Source organism: Hibiscus syriacus, unplaced genomic scaffold, assembly GCF_006381635.1.
Source record: "Hibiscus syriacus cultivar Baekdansim isolate YM2019G1 unplaced genomic scaffold, ASM638163v2 tig00111311_pilon, whole genome shotgun sequence".
Classification (NCBI taxonomy): Eukaryota; Viridiplantae; Streptophyta; class Magnoliopsida; order Malvales; family Malvaceae; genus Hibiscus; species Hibiscus syriacus.
In genome coordinates, this window is record NW_024063054.1 from 2077319 (window position 1) to 2095698 (window position 18380).

General features: G+C 34.1%; 2 protein-coding genes and 1 long non-coding RNA gene across 3 annotated transcripts; all 3 read right to left on the reverse strand.

The window, feature by feature from the left end:
* Positions 1–289: 289 nt before the first annotated feature.
* On the reverse strand, positions 290–1017 carry LOC120158349. The gene is made up of 2 exons (XR_005519225.1): positions 844–1017; positions 290–701 (listed from the first exon to the last, which is right to left on the reverse strand). It is a non-coding gene; the product is annotated as an uncharacterized LOC120158349 (long non-coding RNA).
* A 225-nt stretch (positions 1018–1242) lies between these two features.
* LOC120158318 lies at positions 1243–2519 on the reverse strand. Its single transcript, XM_039169192.1, has 2 exons — positions 1644–2519; positions 1243–1535 (listed from the first exon to the last, which is right to left on the reverse strand). The coding sequence occupies exons 1-2, from the start codon at positions 2398–2400 to the stop codon at positions 1444–1446; spliced, it is 849 nt and encodes a 282-aa protein (XP_039025123.1). The 5' UTR covers positions 2401–2519; the 3' UTR covers positions 1243–1443.
* A 13359-nt stretch (positions 2520–15878) lies between these two features.
* On the reverse strand, positions 15879–17761 carry LOC120158316 (transcription factor MYB61-like). Its single transcript, XM_039169191.1, has 3 exons — positions 17435–17761; positions 17202–17331; positions 15879–17109 (listed from the first exon to the last, which is right to left on the reverse strand). The coding sequence occupies exons 1-3, from the start codon at positions 17565–17567 to the stop codon at positions 16179–16181; spliced, it is 1194 nt and encodes a 397-aa protein (XP_039025122.1). The 5' UTR covers positions 17568–17761; the 3' UTR covers positions 15879–16178.
* Positions 17762–18380: the final 619 nt, after the last annotated feature.

Below are 18380 nucleotides of genomic sequence, written 5' to 3' on the forward strand. Positions count from 1 at the left end.
CAATGACCAGATCTTGCTAAAAGGTGAGTTTTTTTCACTTTTTTCTCTCGTTTTTTTTTTGTTTTTTCGTTCTTTTTCTCTTGTATTTTTTCTTTTCAGTTTGGGTTTCGAATCCTATTTTTGGTTTCTCCCTTTGCTCCACCGAATCCGCCCCCGAAATAACCCTTGCATGTTGATTTATGGGTGTTTTTCGAGTAGAAATGATGTGATCTATCGATAGGGCATCATTTCCCTGGATTTTCCTCGGTATTTCCTTTGTACCAATAGATTTTTAGTTGTTTTTCTTCTCTGATTGATTTTCTTTTGTTTGATTGATTTGTGATGGATAGCTGAAATCGGCGGCAACGTCAGAGGCTCGGACGACAGCGACGGGAGCTGGGCATGGCTCAGCTTGAGAGCAACTAGGGTCTGCTTGAGAGTTGACAATGGAGATGTATTAGGGTAAACCCTAATTTGAGATTGATCTGGATCGTTTGATGGGTTCATATCCTAGGGTTGTAGATTGGCGGCGTTGAGGACTTGAGATGGAACCCTAATTGGGTTTTGGATATGCCATTGGACTCCAGTCGGGTCTGTTATTGGGCTTCAATCATAGGCCGAAACCGGGCGGGCCTGGTTGTATTTGTTGTGGGCTTCACTCTTATGGGGTGTGGCATTGGGCCACTGTTTGGTTATTTGTAATGGGTCTTCATTGGATCTGCCTATAAACAAAACAAAATAATATTAATATTTTATTTATGATAATACTAATAATAATAATAATAATAATACTTAATGATAATAATTAATTTCGGACAAAAATAAGTGTGTACATGTAGTGGGCAGGATGTTTAAACATCTTACCTGAATATGAATAACTAATTATTGTTTGGGATTTGCCTAATCCATATTGTAAGTCCTTTGTTCTGCAGGAGAAGATGCAGAAAGCATTGATTTTAAACAAGCTGACGCAAGACTTTAAAGTTCTGCATTTGCTTTCTTAATTATAAAAGAGCCTGATTATTTGAACCCATAGGCTTTGCTTTATTGCTTTGGGTATATATATATAAAAAGTTGTGCGAATCATCATTTTGAGTGGGGACAATGTTGACTTGTTAGGTTAAAACAGAGTGAAATTCAATCTGCAGAACCAAACTCTTAAGTGCAACTTTTTTGGAACAAAATATATTCATCCAGAAATTCTCCACTTTTTAACACAAATCAGACTGAATACGGACAATAGAGAATCAAATCACCAAAGAAAAGAGAAAGTCCAGTTTAAGCCAATCATATTCATATTTACAAGCGCAAAAGCTATACATGATTGAAAAAAGTGCCTGAATTTCTCTAACAGAAGTGGTAAAAGTAGAATAAACCTCGGAAAAACTTCATTTTTTTTCGAAAGAAAGGCTAAAACAGGGAAACAAAAATAGTAGCTTATGATAGTTAAGAGTAGCTCGGACGTCAAGTGCAATGCCTGGATGATGATGAGGATGCAAGCGCCACTGCTTGTGCCCACACCTTCAGCCGAGCCTTAACATCCCTTGGATCATCACCTAAAATTGCAGAGTAAAAAATTCCCATCAGACGTACTGAAAATGTTGATGCTTAATGTTAATAAAAAAATCACCAAAAGCAGATGAAAGATTAGATTTTGAACTAACCAGGGCTAGAGATACGCCAGTTGGCAATGGGAGAATCTCCGCCACTACTGGCGGTGTCGAAAGTGGAACCTGAGAATGAAACACGGCCTGCAGTGGCACTGGGCATCTCCAACATGAGTTCATGTTCTAATTCGAAACCCAGGTCCCTACACGCTTTCACTTCCTCCAAATCCATACACAGTGACCTCTTGCCACCTTTTGGCCTTATGATCACCACCACGCCGGCGCCGTTACCGCCTTCACTCTCGCCGCTGAAACTTCCACTGTAATTGCTGTAACCCACCATGAAATCCTCACCTTTCTCTTGGTAACCATTCTTACCCTCCATATCCGCGCCTCTCTCCCTGATAACCCTCCTCTTCCTCAAATTCTTGCTCCCTTTTGGCCTCCCGAAACCCCCCTTCAGAGCTTCATTTTCACTGGCGTAATCCTTGACCACTCCCATCAACTGATGAGCCAACGCTTCCCTGGTCCGATTCCTCCTCCGACGAGGCGGCGTCGCCGGTAGAGAATAACAACCAGGTTCTTTATCAGAATCAGAAGACAGCTGAACCGATTCTTCTTTGTCGAAGAACTCTTCGTCGACATCAGCATCGAAGCTCTCGATTGACAATCTCGACATGGAACTAGTGCACATGGAAAGCCTGGACAAGTTATGTGGATGAGCATGATGATCATGATCAAACGTAACATCAATATCATCAAATTCATCTTCAAGCATAGAAGAAACAACCGTCATACTCTCATCCGATGCCATCTTTTGTAACTCAAAAAGAAAAAGGAAAACAGAAAGAGCGAAGTAATGAAGGTAAAGAGTTTGGTTTTATGAGCGGCCGCAACTTGTTAAATAAAAACGTTTGGGGTTTTCAATCAATCAATCAGTCATGCGTATCTCATTGTTGAAGATAAGGTAAAAGGTAAACTAAATCAAATCTCTAAGCACCACATATACAGCAAACATTCACTCGTCTTCATTTTTATGGATTTCCATTTCCGTCCCTCGCTCCCTCCCCTTTTGTTACGTGTTGGTCGAGAAAAAGAGGAAAAGGGTGAGGTTGTAATTTCATGTTTTGGAATCAGTTTGATTAATGATGATCTTTATGAATAATTAAAAAAATTAATGAGGGTAACCACATGGCAACACTAGGAGGGACGACTTAGAGGATTGTGTGAAAGAGATGGGACCTACAACCAATGAGTGAGGGACACATAGCATTAGACAGGGTGTTGTAGTGTTGACAGCCGCAGTGAGCAGAGTCATTAAGCCATTGCTGGGTCACCATTCACAAAGATTGAGAGCTGCAAACTCACGCGACGTTCTGAAATTCCAAATTTACTGTTACAATAATCTCAATGCTTACATATAAAAATTATAAAGGATAAATATGTATTTATATTAGAATTTTATTTTAAGATAAAATCTATATTTAATTAAATAATTTAATCTAATTTTAATTTTTTACTGAATAATCAAATTATTTTATTATTTAGATTTTTTAATCTAATTAGATATCTGTAGATTTAATTAGAATTTAAATTTATTTTGATAATAAAAGGACTTATGTGGACTTACGTCCTGCGTTTATTTGCATTGATTACTTCATATTACAGACGTGCATATGAAGATTGTTTAACTACATATTTTATTTATTTATTTAAACATGCATTGCATTTTATCTTTATTTTTAATTTTTTTACTGTAAGAGGTCTTCCACAGAAGCTGCTCTCAACCTGGCGTTGGGGGACAACCTACTACCCTACCTCCTCCTTACCCCATTGCATATGAGAATAGAGTTTTGTTGTTGGTGTTGTTGTTTAAATTTATTTTGATAAACTATTTATCATAAGTATTAATTAGATCAAAATAAAAATTTGAATGTCAATTTAAACTAATAAATATTTAAATAAATAAAAAATAAACAAAAAATTATATCATGATGTATAAAAATTATTTTATACGAAAAAAATCAACAAAATTTATAAAATAATAGTAAAGTATTTGTGTATAATTTATTAGGTTTCTATTTATTTTTAAGGAATTTATTATTCTTTGAGATCTAAAATTCACCACGTATACTGGATTCTAGTCTTTATCATATTAAATTAATACGTAAAGAGAATATATTATACGATTTTCTTCACCTGAAAATTTAAAAATTTGTACCTCTTTCTTAAATAGGTTAATTTCACTTCTCTTTCTTGGTTCATTCTTTTCACATGTTCACATATTTACTTTAATAAAAGATTATGTAAAATTTTAAAAATTAAATCATATAAAGTTAAATTTTAAACTAAATAAATAAAAATACTTTTAATGTGAAATCAAAATAAATCAAATTTTATATGATATTAATGGGTTGGATTTTAAGCCTAAAAATTCGTCCATCCCCACCACGTTACCCCTAACTGGTATACATTCATGGCAGATCTGTAAGTATTTTCTTTTCTGTCAGTTTGGATATATTTTTTTTATTTTTTGATGGACACTTCGATACCAAAGTTACGACTACATCATGCTAACGTAAGAAAATGTGTCCTTTAAAAATTTCCAAGTGAGGACTAAAAGGAAGACATTAAATTTCTCTGGCTATATACGTACCTATGGATGGTTTTAATTTATAAATAATTGATATTCAATGTGCAGTGTTTTTGTTTGAGCCGTAACAATAGTCATAAGCAGTTCAAGCTAACCTTAATTATTTACGAAAATAATTTGGATATATAATTCAGCCAGTGGACTTAAACTTTTTAACTTCCGTAGAGTTTTTATTCAGTTAATGTTTTGGGTATACGTAGGGGTGTATTCGATTTGGTTCGGTTCGGTTTTTACTAAAAATTGAACAGAACCGAAATAAACGGATTTTCAATATTTAAACCGAAACCGAAATCGAATAGTTAAAAAACTGAAAAAACTGAAATCGGTTTTTTCGGTTCGGTTCGGTTTTTTTAACGGTTCGAGTTTTTCGGTTCGATTCGGTTTATCGGGTTTTCAATAAAAAAAATCACTTGAAACTATAATTTTTTTTACAAAAAATGCCTATTCGGTTCAATATGGAACAAATTGGTTCTATATGGAAAACCCCAACCGAACCGAATCAAAAAAATAAAGCCTTTAAACCGAACCGAAAACCGAACCGTTTAAAGCCAAACCGAACCGAATCGAACCGCTTTACTCGGTTCGTGTCGGTTTTTCGATTTTCTCGATTTCGTTGCTCAGCCCTATGTATACGTACCTATGGATGGTTTTAATTTGGATATACGTTCCTATGGATGGTTTTTATTCAGTTAATTTGGATACACGTACCTATGGATGGTTTTAATTTATAAATAATTGATATTCCGCTTTTGTTTAATTTTAGTACCTCGTTCAAAAGTTAACGTTAAATTTTGAAAAAAAATTAAAAGTTTAGGTACTAAAGCAGACCAAAAGTAATAATTTAAGTACTAAACACTATAAATTTTTAACAGCTTGGTATTCAAATGAAACAAAAACTAAACTTTAAATATGATTTTAAGAAAATTGAAAATTTAAGTACTAAAACTGATCAAAACTAATAGATCAAGTACTATATATGCAATTTACCCTAAAAAATATTACCTTGCGTTATAAGTTGAATTCGAGATAGTTTGGGAGTAAGCTGACGCTATTATATAAATTCGCTAATTTTATTGAAAATAAAAATTATTTAAAGTTACAATAAAGATTTATAAATTTAATCGTAAACGTAAATTAAATTATAATTATTACATTTTTCTATAATTATTGACATAAAAATTAGTCACCTAGATAATACAATAACCAAAGAAGGAAATAGTTAAACAAACTTAACTAAAATGCACGGATAAAGAATTATACAATTAAATTTGATTGTATCAACAAACGAACCGTAAAAGATAATGAAATTACTAAAAGATCACCAACATATAGCAAATCATAATCAAGTGACGTGAGAACCTATTCACGAATACAAAATAAGTATCAAAATCAATCAGAAGGTCCAAATCATAGGAAGATCGGCACGATAATAAATAAATGTCATCTTGATCAGTCGTGACGATGTTAAATCAAACCCTAAAAAAATATGAACGAAATTACGATAAAGTGACCGAAAATTACCAAAAAGAATATAAAAACGTACCACAAAAACAAATATAAACATGTCACAAATATATAATTATTCTTATTAAAATCTAAAAAAAAAATCAACAATCGATAATCAACGTCAAGATCACCACCGCCGTCAGTTAAACAAAATAAAAAAAATATTTAATCTATACGAAATAACATAAACTGTAAAGAAAAAAAAGGGAGGGGGAGAAGAGGGGGAGGGAGAGAGTCGGCCGACGCTAATCTTTTAAAAGTGGGTTATAATTCAAACGTATCCACATTTGTAAAATCCAAATATTGCCCTCAAAAAAATCCAAAGACTGACCACGAAAGCTCGCAACAAGGACAAAACAAAGGGGGCAAATTCGAGTAATGGATAAGCTTAATCGTGGGGGTGTTTGGCAGCATTAGGCACACCATAATTGTGCTTGATTTTGATACATGTTAGCCACGTCTACAGAACCAGCTGCCCTCGTTTTATGTCGTTCTTATCTTCCAAACGACGACCCTTTCTTATTGGGCCAAAGGCGGATTTTCGGGTTTTCCAAGAATCCGTGGGCCCATCGTAACTCCAAAACCGGGTGAAGGTCCGTATCTTGGCACGTGCCCTCCCCAACATGTACCCAGCGCATCACTTTACTGCAATTAGCACGAAGCTGTTGATTTTCCCTTTTTTATTTTTTAAATTTTGGTTTAATATTTAATTGTTTCTTTTAGCCAACCATTTTAGTTTTTTTAACTTAAAATATTTTTTTGGATAAATAATAATAATCTGGTTAACACGGACACTCACCGGCCGATGATCCTTGACCAGTCTTCTTTCTTTTATGTTATTCTATTGTATTTTTAATTTTTGATTTGAAGCCAACTTTGTCGGTAATGGTGAGGGTAAAACGACGGCTGATGTGTTATTACCGGTGACTGTGATGCTTACATGGGCGAAGCCACTGTATAAAGAGGGGTGTTATTTATAGAAAGTATTTTTGTATATAAAATATATAAAACAATAAAGATGATATCACTATTAAAAAAATCTTTACCCCTTAAAAATTATTTTTATTTTTTACAAAATATTTTATAAAATATTAAATAATAATAAATCTAAAATTTCATTACAATGACGTATATCTTTTCAAAAGTTTATTACATTATTATTAATATATTCACCAATGCTGTATAAAAATATTTATTAAAAAATAAAACTATAAAAGTACCACTACTTAAAATATAAAATCATTTCGTAAAGTTAATCATATGATAAAGTTTTTTTTGGTAACAATATAATTTAAAAATTAGATTGATTGGTGACTAAAATAAGTTCAAAAAGGAATAGTGGAAGAAGTGCATACATATATTGGTGTAAGTATGTTTATTTTTAGATGTTATGATAGTGGTAGATATACATACTGATACTAGTGTAAATCTGGTACCTAAAAATAAATACACATATACACTGAAATAACTATGTATGTCTCCCACTATTTGGGTACCTAGAAGTAAACAAATACTTAGACTGGTGTAAGTATACATATCTAGATTAATGAATTGAAATATATATAAAAATAGAAGAAAATATTACTTTATAAGAAAAACATCATTAATACATAAACGTGTTAATAAACAAACTTGTAAAGAAATAATAAATAAATTTATTTGTGAGCGCAAACGAACAAAACACTCATTTATTGGTGTTCGTTTGTTTATTTACAAACATAATTTTTTATTTAATAAACAAACATAAATGAATGGTATATAGATGTTTCATGAAAATTTCATCAAATGTTATCTTCATTTACATCTTTGTTTTAGTTATATTATGCATCAATATATCAAGTATTAACATTATGCATACATTTATGTAGCTTTACTTATACATTTTAATTTTAAATTTTGACGCCATAATTTAAGATTTTTAGTTCTACCCTAGACGTTTACACGTGTTAAATTAGAAATAAACATGAAAATTATTTTTTTATAATAAAGAAACTTTTAAAATTTATTTATAGATGTGGCTTTCATTTGCGAGTTTTGACGAAAACAATATTCAAATATTGATTCAAAATCTGTTTCATCAAATAAATTTTTGTTCTAGATGGTGAATGTAATTAATATTTTGGTTATTAAAGTAATATTTTTATAAAAATATTATTATTAATATCATTTTTGCTTTAATCCTCAATCATTAAAAATCTAACGACAATATTGATATTTACACTAATTCATTGATGACTCATGACGTTAATTTATTAAACAAAAAAAATTAAATAAAATTCAAGTCGCATGAAAATGGTTAAAGTAGGAATTAAACCATAAATTTTTGTAACCCCATCACTAAATTGAGTTATATTCTTTTTAAGTTTTTATCAAAATTTATATTTAAATTATTTTTTATTCATAAAACAGAATACTACTATTTAATTCGATTTATAACACCAAACTTGATCATTGAATCAATACGTGGTATATTAAATAGACAAGAAAATGAAGAGAGAAAAAAAACAATGCATTTCCAAGTTAAGCTTATACACATCTTAAAAGTCCAAACCATTTTATATTTATTGATTGCCGACAAGGCAGGCAGTCCTCGGGAAGAAGAAAGTGAAGGAGAGTGGGCTCCAAAGCCCCTGGAGAGGAAAACCATTGTTTGGCCGAGGGAAGAGTGTCGTGGAGGGATCTATTGCTATTTAATTGCTTACTTGTAAAAGAAGAAACATGACCCTGATTTTCTTCTTGCTTAACCAAACCATGTGATATTGGGTGGATGGATCTGGAACAGGTTTATGATTCAGGGAGTTTAGAAAATATTTTTAGTGTAACGAAAACAACAGCTTGGTTGTGTAGTTACTGTAAATGGGCCTCCTGTCCCCCCCATGGGAAGTATAGATACCAGACCGGAGACAAAAATGTGTTGATGTAAAATTCTGAATTAATTATTTACTTCTTGTTAGGTTTGGCCAATGGGATGAACGTGGGTTGGGTTGTGAGAATGCTAAAACTGGTTAAAATAAATGACAGAAAGATCACGGACCTTCACATTAAATGAGGAAGAAAGAAAGTCGAGGACAGTGTCACCTGCTGAAGGGCCCCCCTGCATATTGCACAAAATTTAAGATATATTCATGGCTAATGGTGGGTTAGGACTTCGGCAGACACACCAGGCTCCAAGAGGAAGTTTTTGGGGACGATGCATTAACCCTTATCTGATGGAGCTACAAAGAATTTGATGTCTTTTTAAGTTTAAATTTTAAGAGTTTATCTTCTAAAATGTTTTTTTTAATATAGTGTTTAAATTATTCAAGTTTTTTCTTATTATTTGTTAAAAGAATAATGCCTCACACATTTTATTTCTCTACCACCTTAACTTATAATACAATGTTCATGCAATTATACAATAATTGAAAACTAAATGCTTCTAACTACTTCTAACAATCCACCAACTAACTCCTAACAAACTAACTTTTAATATCTCAACACTCCCCCTCAAGTTAGTGGGTGAAAGATATCTGAAACCCCCAACTTGGCTGTCAAATACTCATGTTTCAAAGTGCCAAGTATTTTAGTCAAGACATCTGCAGGTTGCTCCTTTGAAGGTATGTGTTCTGTTGTGATAAACCCTTCTTGAATCTTGTCTCTAACAAAATGGCAATCTATTTCGATTTGCTTCGTTATTTCATGAAAAACATGATTAAAAGCAATCTGCATTGTTGCCTTACTGTCACAGAATAGCTTAGCAGGTTGATCTTGTTTCACTCCAAGTTCATTCAGCAATCCACTTAGCCAAATCAAATATGTTATAGTCATAGCCATACTTCTGTACTCAGCTTATGCGCTGAAGAACGAGCCACTGTGTTATGTTTTTTCGACTTCCATGAGATTAAAGAATTCCCAAGTTTTATGTAGTATCATGTTACTGACTTCCGTGATATTGGTCAAGTTACCCAATCAAAGTCACAAAAAGCAATTAAACTACACTTACTTGAAGAATCTAACAATATTCCCTGCCTTGGATTCTTCTTAATATATCGTACAACTCTCAAGGCTGCTTCCATATGCACCTTTCCAGGCTGATGCATAAATTGGATTAGGTGCTGTATTGAATAAGCTATATCAGGCATGGTGTGGGTTAAATATATGAGCCTGCCTATAAGTCTTTGAAATTGCGTCCTGTCTACCATACCTTCTTTATCCTGCTTCAAACACTTAGAATCTGCAGCAACAAAAAAATTATTATTCTCCTCCAAAGGTGTCAAAGCAGGCCTTGCTCCCCCTGCCCCTATATCTTTTATTAATTCTAAACCATATTTACACTGGCTTAAGACAATTACTTTCTCTGATCTCAAAACTTCGAGCCCAAGAAAATATCGTAACTCACCTAAGTCTTTCATCTTGAATTTAGAATTCAGTATACACTTGAGCTATTATATCATATCAGTATCACTACCAGTACTTAACAAATTATCTACATATACAAGCACAAGAACCAACTTGTTTGCTACTTGCCTTGTAAACATCGAATAATCATATTTGCTTTGCTGAAATCCTGCTGATATAAGTGCTTCAGACAACTTCTTGTTCCATTGTCTGGAAGCTTGCTTGAGTCCATACAGAGACTTTTGCAGCCGACAAATCATATGCTCCCCTGGCTGGAAAAACCATATCCATTTTCCATAAAGGCCAGCCAAAGATAGACGCAAGAGCCAAAATCAACCTTACAATAGTGAGTTTGGCAACAAGATAAAAAGTCTCCACATAGTCAACATATTCATTCAGATTATACCCTTTGGCCACTAACCGAGCCTTGAACCTTTAAACCTCACTCGAAGCATGATACTTGATTCGATAAACCCACTTGCAGCCAATGGGAACTTTACCATAGGGCAAATGTACCACAACCCAAGTATTATTCAATTCTAATGCTTGAATCTCTTTTCTCATGGTCTGCTGCCATTATGGATTTTGACAGACTTCTTGAAAAGTAATAGGTTAAACAAGATGAGAAATGGAAGCTAAAAAATGTTGAGTATGAGAAGGTAAATGAGAATAAGAAATACAATGAGAAATGGGATAAGTAGCAAAAGGTGAAGTTGATTGGCAAGTGCAGACATAATCGTTTAACCAATTCAGAGGCTTGAATATACGAGTGGATCTTTTAGATACAAGTGGATCATGAGCTCAAGGAGGAATATCAACATGAGAAGATTCTGAAATATAAGGAATATTATATGCAACTGTTAAAATATCAGATGGGGAAATAAAAGGAATAGGTGACACAGCAGGAATTTCTTGTGAAATTTTTGAAGAATTATCAACACGAGATGCAAGAATAGAAACTAAAGAATCAAGGATTAAAAAATCAGAATCAGGAATATAAGAACGTGAAGGGAAAAATGAGAAGACTCTGAAACAGGAAAATGAAAAGGAAAGACAAGTTCATGAAACACAACATCCCGACTTACAAAAAAATGCTTGGATTGAAGGCTGAACAGAATATACCCCTTTTGAGTTGAAGAGTATCCCATAAAAACACAAGGAATAGCCTTAGGAGAAAACTTGTCAAGGTAGTTAAGCTTGGTAGCATAACATAAGCAACCAAATACCCTTAAATGAGAAAGATTAAGAACTTTATGGTGAAGAGCTTCAAAAGGAGTTTTGAAATGTAAGATAGAAGAAGGCAAACGATTTATTATATAACAAGTTGTAGTAACACATTCTCCCAAAAATTTAAGAGAAGCCTTTGAATGAAAACGAAGTGCCCTCGCTACTTCGAGAATATGTCTATGTTTGCGTTCAACAACTCCATTTTGTCGAGGAGTCTGAACGCATGAACTTTGATGAAGAATTCCAAGTGAGTTAAAAAACTCGGAACACTAAGAATTAAAAAATTTAGTGCCATTGTCACTGCGAATAATTTGAACAGTGGCTGAAAATTGGGTTTTAACAAAGGTAATAATTTTTTTAAGAGACAGAATAGTATCACTCTTCAATCTCAACAAGTGCACCCAAGTCATACGAGTAAAGTCATCAACGATGGTTAAAAAATACCTATGACCACTATGTTAGCTACTCGATAAGGACCCCACAAGTCTATATGAATGAGACTAAAAGGAGCTTGTGAAGAAGTAAAGCTGACAGGTAATGGATGTGTAGTTTGTTTGGCTAAAGGACATATAGGACAAGAATGCTGTAATTTGGAATCTAATTTAACAAAATGCAACAAGGGTAACTTGTTCATAGTTGAAACAGCAACATGTCCTAATCGAGAATGCCAAATACTTGTATTATTATTAGAAACAGTTGTTATACATTCAGATGACACATGACCACAATCAAACAATTTTGAAGCACATGACATGCTAGAGGAAATATAAGGAGACAACACATTTGAACAAGTATGTGTAGATGACAAACCAGAAGGTAAAGTTGATGACTGAAAAAAATAAATCCCTCTATACTCTTCACCAATCCCCTTCATCCTTCCACTTGAGAGATCATGCATGATGCAAAAATCAAGATAAAATCTAACAAAAAGTGAAGGTCACGGGTAAGTTTTGACATGGAAAGTAAATTGTGAATGAAATTGGGCACATATATCACATTAGAAAGACTTGTGGTCGAATTTAGAAAGCAAGAACGAACATGTATAATTGGGACAGTTTTACCATTGGGTAATTGAATGGATCGTGAAGAACACACGATAAGAGATTGCAAGCATTGAAAATCAGATAATACATGGTCTGTAGCACCTGTGTCTAAAATCCATGTAAGTGATTTATTAGAAGCAGGTAAACAACTATCAACAATACTTGAAAGATTCACAGCGGAATCAACAGTAGCAACATAAGACAAAAGGTTAAGGATCTGATTGTATTTCTCCTGAGTAAAGGTAGGTGCCATGGGAGCAGAGGAACTCAATATGTCAGGAGCAACAACAGGGTCAGAGGCAACAGCAGGTTCAAAAACAACCATTGCAACTTGAGTATTATTTCGTTTAGAAAATTTGAAATCAAGTGAAAACCCGATAAGACGGTAGCATCTATCCTGTTTATGGCCATTGATTTTGCAATAATCACAAACGCCTTGAAAACGACGATGATCATAAACACCAGAACTTTTGGAATAAAAAACAGTGGAATCAAGAGTGGAAGGTATAGCAGAAAGTTGAATGTCTGAGATTCCTCTTGAGCGATCATGGAATACGTCTGATTTACCAAAAGAAGAGGTTGCATCAACAAGATTTGGCTTCTAACCGACATATAGGTTTCATTTAAACCCATCAAGAACTGAAGAAGCTGCTGCTGGGCAAGATGCCTAGAATTCTGCTGTGAACTTGCACATTCACAAGATGAAACCGACACAAGTGTAACATACTCATCCCATAACATTTTCAAATTAGTGAAGTAAGTAGATACACTCAAATCACCTTGAGAAATAGTAGCAATTTCGCGATGAAGAAAGAAAATTCTTGAGTCATTTACCTTATCAAAACACTCCTTTAAATTGTTCCACACCGAAGCCGCGTTTGAAGTGAAAACAATGCCAGTCGAAAGCTCCTTACTCACGGTGTTGAGAATCCAGGATAACACGATGGCATTACACCTCTCCCACTGAGGATACAAATCAAGATCATAATTCTCCTTCTGACAAGTACCATTAACAAAACCGAGCTTGTTTTTCACCAACAATGCGTTGACCTGCTCCAGACAATGTAATTTTCCAACCCAACTAGTTGATGAGAAATTAAAGGAGTACCCGGAGTGTCTGACGGATGCAAAAAGAGAGGATGATTGAAATCAACCAAAGCTGATTCACTCATCGAAGGCATTGAAGTGGAGATCATCGAACAAAACCTTAGGGAAGGCAATTTGGGGGGGGGGGAGGAGAGGGAAGAGAATTGCTTCAAAAATGAAACCGACCCACAATACTCAGTTAAAAATGGGCCGAACAAAAAACCCAAAGAATAATGGCCTGGAAACTGATACCATGATAAAAGAATAATGCCTCACACATTTTATTTCTCTACCACCTTAATTTATAACATAATGTTCATGCAATTATACAAGAATTGAAAACTAAATGCTTCTAACTACTTCCAACAATCCACCAACTAACTCCTAACAAACTAAATTTTAATATCTCAACAATTAAATTGAAAGATATTAAACATTTAGATGTATCTTCCCATATCTTTTAACATGCACGTGAACTTTTCACATCTCATCGACTGGCAAAAGATACACATTATGTCGTAAACCCCCTGCTTATGGGTTAACAAGCCTAGTATGTCTGAACAATCATCGAGCTACCTCAACCAATTCCACAATTTAATTCTATTTTGCGCTTGTGGACTCTCATAATAACCAGTGTGATGACACTAACTCCCATCAAGCCTAGTTTGTGGCTTTCCCATTCCACGGGCATTCCGAGTTTCTCTTGATCTGAATTGTTAAAGCCCACTTCTCAACCCTGGTCTCGTGCAATAATAGTACTCGGTTGCTTAAGCCCGTATGAATGTGTAATTGGATTCATATACAAAACCACATCATATCCATCCAAAGGCCCGCTAGATAATTGAGCCTATGATTCAATCAACTAAAATAGCAAACAAAAGAAATGTATTATTCCGACCTCTAGAAATCATACCAAACACCAAGTTGAATGTGTCCAAGCCAATTACATTTCGCCAAGTGGATGGTATTCATGGCATCAACATTTTCTTTTTATTTATTTTTGCAATCACGGCATGATTGACCTCTCTCCCGTTTTTCTTCGAATTTGAACTTGTTTCTTGCTTTGATTTGTAATGTGTTTCTTACATGTACGCTCCCCTTATTTGATTGTCACTTTCCCATGTACGCTCCTCTTGATATAATAAAATCAAATGCCGTTTTTTTTGGAATTAATCACTGATATCTGATCTATTGATCGACTAATCGAAATCGGGTACTGCAGAGACGAGGGCGATCTTCCCAACCCAGTTTGCTTCATTCGTAAACACCAGAATTCGAACCCTTGACCTTACTTAAAGGACCTATTGCCTCATCCCACTAGACCAACTGGTTGTTGATAATGACATTTTTTTCCTATTAAGTGTAAACTATGAATTTAGTCCATATAATATAATTTAGTTGTTTTTAATTTTTATATTTTTAAAATTCAAATTTTCAATTCTAATTTAAACAATAACAGTTAAGTCTGTAGAGTCAAATATGTTGTTAATCCCAATATTATCCATAAGTTATTACTCAGATCATATTCTCTAATTTAAAATAATTTAAACAATTTTTTTATTTGAATTAAGACTAACATTTTAAAATTAAAAAAAAATTATAAACTTAAATTGCATGGATAAAACAATCCGCAACTTATATAATAATAACATGATGATTTTATCTTATATTATGTTGAATTTATTTAATTATGAATTGAACTAGCTGATTTGATTTAATATTTTTAATATGATAAGATAAAAAATTATCTTAATTATAACTTAGATTGTATTCCATGTCTACATCGATGTAAATATTCTTTATATTAGTTTTATTATTATATTATTTATTTAATTATTAAAAACATACTAAAAATATATTTTTAAGTTAAATTTTGCAAGCAAGATTCCATAAAAAAATCTATCTCACAGGGTTAAAATAAAGGAATAATTTTATCATTGGTCTAAAAATATGAAGATAAATAATAATTAAAAAGAAGATATGATGACAAATTTAGGCACTGAACAAATATCAATTTAGAATTATTTACAATTTTAAAGCCCAGCCATCACGGAGGGCCGAATCTTCTTTCCACTCGTGAACAAATTTATCATAAATCTTTTTAAATTAGAAAAAGAAACTAAATGATTTTATTAAAAATCTGAAACTAAAGTGGTAAAGCTTTTGTAAAGGCGATGACGATTTCTTTGTGTCCTCTAAACAATGATAGATAGAGACAAGCAATTTTGAGTGTAGGAACTGAAAATAAAATGTGCTGACAAATTAACTTTCACGTGTTGTTGAATATCACTTTTCAATTTTTAAAGCAAATTGTGGTTCAAATATCAAAAGAGATGAATGCTTAAAACCCCATGGCCATGGATGAACCATATATATATATTCTTCTTCTTCATCCTCCTCCTTATCAACAGTTGTTTACATACAGAATTCCAACATTCCAAACCTTACATGTGGCCATTTGCAAAGAGACAAAGCAGACTAAAAGACACCAGAACAAGCCTTATTCTGCAGAATTTTACCCCACAAGCGCAACAAAAGAAGCTAAAAACAAGAGTGATTTGCTCACATATACTCTGAGCTGATAATTAATCTTTGTATCAGACCTATATACACGACAATTAAAGACCAAAAAACGAAAAGAAAAATCTGTGATGCACACCTGATATATGAGAGAGTTGCATTAATTCAATTCAAGTACTTTCATGGACCATAAGCTGCTGTAAGTCTGTGGATATCCTTAGCACACATACTGGGATTTTGTATAGGTTCTTCTTGCTGTTGATTAGGAGGCCACATGGTGTTTGATAAATTATTAGTGAGGAAACCTGTTTCGGATTTTATGTCGATGTTGTACATGGATCGTGGAGTTTGGTTCTGCAAAGCAGCCGCCATTAACAATGGGTTATTCAGATACTCGGCCCATTTGATTTCATCTGCTGGATTTTCCATTAGATGAATTGGGTTTGGAGGAGCCTCTTTCTCCGGTGTGCTGCAATCTGGTAATCCCCAAGAGGAGCTATTGTTGTCGTAGAACGAACTGTTGCTTTGTAGCTCGGTGCTGTTGCTGCTGCTGTTGTTAGCCGAGGCCGCACCGGTTTCCCAATAGTGGGAACCATTTACAGCCACAGAAGGCTTGAACCCCATCGGAGAAGAGAGAAACGGGAGAAATGTGGTCATCGTGGCCGATGAGAAAATGGAATCGATATCGAACGCTGGACTAGTTTGATTAAAACAGAGAGTTTGGTTCGAGAGCCTAGCATTGGACGCATAGTTCAATTGTTGAACCGGTAGATGCCCCACCAAATCTGATGGTTGCTGGTCTTTGGTGTGGTTGTTTCCATTGTTGTTGCTGATGTTCATTGTCTTGGAGCTCGGAGGGCCTTCCTTTTCCGATCGGTAGCCGTGTACTGTAACCGACGTTCCGGCCTTTGGATGGTCCGAAGCCGCCATGTCCTTGCTGTTGGTGTGCTGTTGACTTTTATTGTCTTCCCATTTTTCAACCTCGGAGAGTGGTTTGTGAGTGACAGGATCAATGCCCCTCTGCCTAAGCTTCTTCTTCAAGCAAGAGTTCCATAGATTCTTAATTTCATTGTCGGTTCTTCCTGGCAATTGTGCAGCAATTTGGGACCACCTGAAAGTGGAACCAAAACAAAGCAAAGAATGTTACATAAACCTGCAGTATAATTTATAAAATCAAATAACCAAAAAAGAAAAAAAAAATACCTGTTACCCAAAACTGCATGAAGTTCAATTGCGAGATTTTCTTCTTCCTGAGAGAATGCACCTCTCTTTAAATCAGGCCTCAAATAATTAATCCACCTTAATCTGCAGCTCTTTCCACACCTCTGCAGACCTGCAAGTTTCGTCAACAATTCGGGGAAGTTAATGATTTAAAGAAGAAACCGACATGAAAAAAGGGGTAAATTAAGGATGATGTTCGGGGGGGGGGAAGTTACCAGCTTGTTTAGGCACAGAGCTCCAGCAGCCGTGGCCGTACTTAGTGATATGCCTTAAGAGCTTCTCGTCTTCGTCAGGAGACCAAAGACCTTTCCTTAGTTTCTGCTTGTAACAGCAAGAGTGCCGCTCCATTTATAGACCAGACCGAATCACAACGAGGAAGAAAGCTTTCCTAAAACAGCAACTTTCGCCGAGTCCTAGGTGAGATATTGTCAGCAAAAGACTAGGGGTCTGGTTTCTCAACAGTGGTCTTTTGAATGCTTTGTGTAAGATAAAGAAAAAAAACGGAAATGCAAGAAAAAGAGAGAGAGAAAGAAAGGTGGAGGCCTAGAAAGTGAAGTAGCAACTGAGAAAAGGAATTGAATTAACATAAGAGACTCTCGATGAAAGAAAAGTCACATTCATTAAGTGTTATAGTTTTCCTCCCCCTCGTCATCATCAATTTTATTTTATTTTTATTACAAAAGTAACGGCTCTTTGAATATTTAAATTACCCGTATAATACATTTTAATTTCTAACGAATCGTCCTACTTCAGTAGTTAAAAAAATTATTGTTGTTTTTTAAAGGTCACATATTTAAACACAACGACGGAAAAAAAATTATGTGTTATCAATAAACTAAAAAAATTTATTGACTAGTCTCAATAATAATAAAAATATTTTTTTTAGAAAACTCAAATTCAAATAGTATCTATTTATTCTCTGAATTATTAAAAAAAATTAATATAAAAATTCGAACTACAAAACTCCAAGACATTATTTAAAAAAAAAATTCAAGATAAATAGTATGAGTTGCATGTGTCTCATCAAAGGTCTGAGAATTAATGTCCTCTGCAGGAATGGTGGGGCATTTTTTGGTCTGGCATGAAAAGGAAAAACACAGGTTTAACATCAGCCAAGTCCAAAAGGTAAAATTGTTGTCCTCACATATTTACTTCCTTCAA